The 7120-nt window shown below is 42.9% G+C and overlaps 1 protein-coding gene across 1 annotated transcript in view; it reads left to right on the forward strand.

Moving 5' to 3' along the window:
* The first annotated feature begins 1406 nt into the window (after positions 1–1406).
* LOC103370050 (multidrug resistance-associated protein 4-like) overlaps positions 1407–7120 on the forward strand; it is a 29076-nt gene continuing 23362 nt past the window's right edge. Inside the window, exons 1-3 of the mRNA XM_008298952.1 lie at positions 1407–1480; positions 6107–6217; positions 6890–7084. Coding sequence (XP_008297174.1) covers positions 1407–1480; positions 6107–6217; positions 6890–7084 — 380 coding nt within the window. The remainder of the gene's footprint in view (positions 1481–6106; positions 6218–6889; positions 7085–7120) is intronic.

The raw sequence follows: 7120 nt of genomic DNA on the forward strand, positions 1-7120 counted from the left end.
TAAAAAAAAAAAAAAAAAAACGGTTCAGTTTTGGGGAACTTCCTGCCGGCTGCTGGTGAGCTGCTTCCGTCCTGTGACATGACAGATGCTAATGGTATGCTAACTGCTAACGCTGAGCTAGCAGTCAGTTAGCACTGCCGTTAATTTTTAAACGAAGTCATGTAGACGGACGAGTAAATTATTTTCAGCTAAATCAAACTTTTGTTTTACATTTTTCCCGAACAGTTCTAATGTAGTTTGTGGCAGATGAAGCGGTTGGGTTTTAGCCTAGCTAACAGAGCTAACCAGCTGTACAGCATTAGCCTGATTAGCAAAAGTCAAGTTCATTGTAGCTGTGCTGTTCGGAGGCTGAAGGTGACTGGTTTTCATTTCACTTCTACTGTGTTTATTTATCTTAATTTAAAAGCGTTTAAAGCTTTCAGTCAGAAATATGTAGTTTAAAATAATAGAGGTAATGACAAATGCCCATTTAAAAGTGAACGCAGTCCGAAACCTAGCTAAGTTAGCTCGACCAGTAGTTAAGCTAACGTAGTAAATGACGTTTGTACTGATATGAAACTAAAGCCAACAGTTCACTTTTTTGAAGCTATGAGGAGTAAGTGGTGGTGTCTGAAACTGACAGAACTACTTAACTTTAAATTAAGTTTGAATTAAAAATAAACAAACCACCAGGCTCATTATCAAAACCACTGGTTAATACACAGTTTATACACGCGCCCGCGGGCGAATGCTCGCGGCAGAATCCTGCTCCTGCCGACCGTCTTTAGTGTTGTCAGGGATGCAGACTACTTCTATATGTGTTCTGTCTGATTTGAACCTATGTGACACCTAACTGCCCCGCTGTCGTGAACAATTACCCCATGGGATGACAACCAAGAAAGAAATTCCTGGAAAAAGAACGTGTTGCGCAGTCGTGTACTTCAGGTGCAGCTCGGAATGTTCAGTTTGTGGAGTACGGCGCGGCTTCATCATCATTGCAAATGCTGCTTAATATATAACTTGATACAAACACTTCCTGGATTGAGAATTGACATATATGATAATTGTGACGCAGTAGTTGTAACAGCAATGGGATCGGCACTCATTAGTAATAATGATTGTAATATTAGTAACGCTTAACCGAAAACATCACAAATGTTACGGTTTAACATTTGTGATGAGTTAAACGAGTTAAACAACGCGCATGTCAGTAGAAGCCTAATATGCACTACTGTTGTGTTTTAAGGTATTATCTGTCAGCACCTGACTACAGCTGCTTCGTCGCAATTGGCCGAGTTTCACCTTTACGTGACGTCCGTGAACTGGTCACTCAGGGGACTACGGCATGCCCGGGTGTACTTTCTGTCCCGGTGCGTTTCCGTCTATTAAACCGGAGGCTCTGAGCGACCGGTCGTCGCTCAGTAGCTATGGAGATGAAGAAGGCAGACGGCAGACACAATCCGCTGGCAACTGCCGGGATTCTCTCCCGGGTGTTTTTGTGGTAAGTGTCCGCCTTCACACCGGGGATCGCAGCGTGTTGTGACGGGGCGGCGTGTTGTCGCGCGCACTCTGACAAATCCAAACAGTGGCGCTTCGGGATGATCATTTAATAAAGGGGGCAGGCTCGGGAGAGTTGTTCTCCCTAAAGCAGCAAAGACAACAGGCAGTCAAGCTTTCAATTGATTATTATTATTTGTGTGTGTGTGTGTGTGTGTGTGTGTGTGTGTGTGTGTGTGTGTGTGTGTGTGTGTGTAAAGTATTTAAAGTAATCGGACACACACACATTAAACATGCTTGTAAATTAGTTGTCATTCTTTCAATAGCTTTACATTTAGAGTTATTTGTTGTCATAATATATTGGCTACTGTAACCTACAATTACAATTTCATCAAATTATTATGTTATAAATTACAGCAATCAAAACACAATTACACCAAGCTTCAGGTGAAGTCATGCCAAACTATTTGCTGCAGCAGCACCAAAGGGCTTTAATGAACATTTCATGTCCTGTTGTATCCTAGTGTGTCGTTTCCTTTGTGGAATTACTGATCAACAAAATAGTTCAGATTTAGCGCTTCGGCTGTCCTACGCTTAACACACAGTGCTCGGCTGGACGATTATTCATTCATTTGAAAACATGAGTGTTTATTTAGCCACCAAAAGTAAATATAACTTCACAGAGCAACTGGAAATAAATCAGTAACAAGGAAACACCAAGTAAAACAATAATAACAAGAAGAAAATAAAATACCAATAGCAATGTCTGTGAAGTTTCTCAGTCCTCCAGGTCGTGGTTATTCTCATGGATTAATCGTAGCAACTGGACTTGATTGAGTTTCTTCACCTCTCATCCAAGAGGCTTCATCAGTCCTGACTGACTAGTTCCAGATACTGATCTCCTTAAGGAGCCATGAACACCTGAGTTTTCCGTGTAAAAACAAGAAATTAAAATAAATAAATAGCCTGCTCCCAAACTTCTTAAACTTGCAGTTTTTGGCGAGGCACACTAGAACTTTAATGATGATTGCAGGCAGGAGACAACATTTCCACCTGTGCTAAACGCCCTCTCTGATGCTGCCCTTGTGGTGTTGATGCACAGCTATGTTTTGGCCAATTTGCAGCCAGTCTGCACATTTTTGCATCTTCTCCTCCATAGACCAGTTTATGAAGAAGCTTTAAATGCTTGTAGAAATTGGTGACAGCGTGACAAATCTTGCAAACAGTTTCCTTCTGCTCCACGTCCGAGAACTTGTGTGGTGTCTGAAGTTCCTCCTCGTGGGTTTATAATGTTAAGTTAGGAGTCCATAGGTCAAAGGTTTAGGTCAAAGGTGCTGCATGAAACGTGCCTCTTCGTCTCGAAGAATCCCCTCGTTGACCTGCAAGGTTGTTTTTGTGCACTAGGACCATGACGTCCCAACACATGGCTTATTTTTTCAGTAAGCCCCCTTGCGTCTAGCCTCCCAGCAGATTCAAAGTGGAGTAAACTCGTCTTTGTTGTTTTTTCTGTCTTTCTGTTCCGTCTGCCATGTTGCTCAAGACTTTGCTGCTTTGCAATCTGTTTGTAGTTTCAGTTTGAACCGTGCCTGCCGAAAAAATACAGAACCTCATTCAGAAGTCAAACTTTTTTTTGTCCCAGTCAGCAATTGTCTCTCAAACTGAAAAAAAAAATCCATATATTATTTGAATTTGCGATTGCTGGTCTTCCATTAGTTGCTGGAGCTTTCTGGTAGGCCCTCCATGTAATCATTACCTGCTTATGCTGCTAAGGTTTGGCACAGCTTGCAAGACTAACCTGTCTGTCGGTTGCCTTCCTCCAGTTTGATATACAACTGATGAGTCAGATTCTGGTTCTGTGGCACAACAGAAATGACAAGGTTAATGTTTACTTTGGAATTGCATAAATGTAAAATAGCATGATGTGATTTAGTACCTCAAGATCACTGTTTGGCTCCTTCACTAAAACAGTGTTGCTCAAGTAAATAGTCAAACCGTCCTTGTTTGAACTGCTGCTTTCAGTTGTACTGGCACTTTTGATCATAATTTTGCAGTAACTGTTGGTGACCCTTGTTGTCTTAATGACCTTCCTTCCTGTTGCTCCTTTTGCCCAACCAGCCCACCTCTGCAGGCTCAGATATGACATTCTGCCTCAGGTTTCATTTTGCCTCTTCATTTGCATTACAGGAATACATACAGCACGTAGCGTAGGAGAACTTTTCCTCAGTAAATGTAAAATTGTCTGTGTGGCAAAAGCAGGTGAGAAAATATCTTTTGGTTCCTTCGGAGGGGAGAGAAGATGTTGAAGCCTGATTCGGTTCATCTTGTCTACTCTGATTCTAGGTGTACGGTTTCTTTTTTTTATCAGACCATGAGTATTTTTAAGTAGGAGCTGTTTTTACCTTGAAATGTTTCGACTGTCACTTCAGTCTTGCTCAGAAACGTCACTGACGGTGACGTGTCTTTATCAGCTGGTGGTTTCCTGGAGGCGTGACCCGCCTGGCAATCTGTCAGATTTGCCCGACGGGCCACGCCTCCTTCTGGCCGGTGGTCTCTGCAGGAGAGCGTCCCATGTGTGGGACAGCATGATGCCCCCTCATCACGGTTCATGGTGTCTTTGGCTCACCTCCTAATTCCTATGGCCTCCTTGATCCAGCGTTTAAATTTGTTGCTCTCCAATGAGATGATCATTGCGACAATGCAAAGATCATCGCAAAAAATAAAAATGTAAAACAGTTAAACATTAAAAGCGATCTTGCAAAGGTGAGTTTTTAAAAGGGACTTGAATGTGTGGAGGTCACGGCAGTGCCGGATGGGAGATGGAAGGGAGTTCCAGAGGGTGGGAGCAGCAGCAGACAAGGCTCTGTCCCCCCAGGTTCGGTGCTTGGTCCTTGGTGGTGGGGCGAGGAATTGTTGTAACCGAATATGTACAGTAGAAATAGTAGCGATGACCCGATAACGCTCTCCTGTTGACTGTTGGATCCATTGAGCTCAATAACAGTTTGTCTCCTTCTGGTATTCTTCTCTGTTTCCTTCTTCTTTCTCTGGTTCGTCACTTTTATTGCCCACTAAGGCCCTGACCTTAAAGCATTGTTTATTGTTTTCCAGACACCATTTCAGGGTAATCCGGGGTTGCCTCCTAACTTAGCCACTGTGAAAGCAGCTGATATCCTGATTTATGCCGATGGCTGTGCCTCTTGTTCAGTTTTTGCAGATTGTGTCTCTGCTCAAGAGAGCGTCTGACAGCAACAGCATATTGTTAAAGGTAATCCTGCTTTGGAAAGATGTTGCAGTAGCCCGGGTTGTGTTAGCCGCAGGCAGAGTAGGCATGCTTACAGAAGACTGCTGCACTCGTGTCTGCTACCTAAAGTTCGAAACAAAGCTCCCCTTATGCATGAGAGCTTCTCCGCTCATCAATCACGCTGATCAGTGGCGGGCTGTAAACCGGCTTTTATTGTCTGGCTGTTAATTGTGACACTGAACAGCAAAAAAGATAGTTCTGTGGCCGGCGCATCGCTTGAGACCACATAATGACTGCAGACAAAGGGCTGGCTGCATCTAAACCAAAGTAGTGAATTTACCTGATGTGGCCATAATCGGTCTCCCCATTGGTCAGTCGGACCTGGAGAAGCCTCTTGAATGTGAGGTGAAATGTCTTTAAGAACCTTAAACAGAAGAAGTAGCCTTTTACTGAAGCTCCTAGGATTTTCTTCACACCAGCCTGATGAGCTTTCACACACAGAATTACAGTTTAAATTTTTTTAAATACCTGCAGCGTCAGGATTCATAGAGTTGTGCTTGGAACATCGTCAGGAACTTCTTAAATTGGTTATAATCATAAATGAACAATGACGTGGAGAGTAGATCAGTCACGACCTAGCACCAGGTTACACGATGTACTTTCCTTCACCTTACACGGGTCACCTTATCAGCTGCTGTTAAATCATTTGTTACACAGCAGCTGTCCTCAGCTTCATCACAGCTGTTGGGATGTATTCATCTGGCTGTTGGCAACGTAGCGGTAAACACACATGGACTGAATTTTCAGTGTTTAGGAAATCATAAATAAACTAGGCTGGAAGGTATTTGGACAGTTTATTTGAGATTTAGTCTGTTATTGCACTATTATGTAATATCTGTGAAGATGCTCAGTCATCCAGGTCGTGGTTGTTCTCGTACATTAATCGTAGCAGCTGGACTTGCTTGAGTTCCTTGAAGACGTTTCACCTCTCATCCAAGAGGCTTCATCAGTTCTGACGGACTAGTTGGGAGTTCCAGATACTGATATCCGTAAGGCGCCATTAACGCCCGAGTTTCTAGCCACAATATACCCTAACGAACCCCATTGTGTCAGGGGGAGCACTAACGACTCGCGTAACGAGGGGGAGGAGCAACAAACCCCCAATTGAAACTCAGGTGTTAATGGCTCCTGAAGGATATCAGTATCTGGAACTCCCAACTAGTCAACATTGCATGCATGTAGTGGCTTCCTCCATCACCACGGCGGGTATGTCAGAATGAAGCTGTGGGGGATATCAACAATAAGTGTCTAAGTGTCAGAATGCAGAAGTCCTTTCCATGGATTGACTGTTATGGATCCCACATCTGAAAAGGGCCCCCCTCTCTGTTTCAGCTGGCTGACCCCCTTGCTGCACCTCGGCCCCAAACGGAGGCTCGAGGAAAGTGACATGTTCGGTGTTCTTCCAGAGGATCGGTCTGAAACCCTGGGAAAGGAGCTGCAGAGGTACTCTATCGTTGTCATTTATGATTTGACCAAATGTCCAGTAAGACACAAATGGAAAGGTGTTGCTTATGCCTGATGACAGACTGCATCCATTATGATGTTTCCATGATAAATGATGCAGTCAGATTTTCTCAGGAATCAAGCTGATGTTTCTCTTTTTCTATGCATGTAAAGTTTGGTCGTTTTTGAAAGTGACTGCCATTCTGTTAAGCAGCCAGTATTTGTAGCATCAGTGTCCTGCCATTGTGGGTCCACACAGCTGTAATGTGGTGGTTTTGATTACACAATGGGCCACCATAGATTGTTTTCATGTTAATGCTACTAAATCCTAAATAATCTTGACTAATTCTCTCCTGCTTGTAGACACCCACTCTGTGTCTAAATTGACATAAAATAACATCTGCTTGAGTCACGTATGGAGTAATTGACATCATTTATGGTTTGTACTTTTAGCTCAATGTCATTTTGTACTTGGCAGAATTCTGCTGCTGCAAACACTGAACACGTTTGGTAAAAATCAGGATGGACTCAATAGGGAGTTCTCACCCTTTAGTCTTAGCAAACATATTTTTTTTCTGATTTAATGTCTTAACATTATGACAGGAGTTATGATTTGACGGTTATGATATGTTACAGCTGAACTGATGCACTTTTACGTGTTTGTATATGTAGGTTATGGGACCAAGAAGTTAGAAGGGCAACAAAGGAATCAGAGAAGCCAAAACTCTCCAGAGTTCTTATTAAGTGCTATGGAAAGTCCTATGCAGTGGCTGGGCTGTTTGTATTTTCACTTGTAAGTTTTGGCTATTTAAAGCTTTCTCTATATTTTGTCACAGTAATTGATTGTATTGAAATCATCAGAGATATGTTGGCATACCCAGAGATGTTGATCTTGTTCATCTT

Source organism: Stegastes partitus, unplaced genomic scaffold, assembly GCF_000690725.1.
Source record: "Stegastes partitus isolate 25-593 unplaced genomic scaffold, Stegastes_partitus-1.0.2 Scaffold1362, whole genome shotgun sequence".
Lineage (NCBI taxonomy): Eukaryota > Metazoa > Chordata > Actinopteri > Pomacentridae > Stegastes > Stegastes partitus.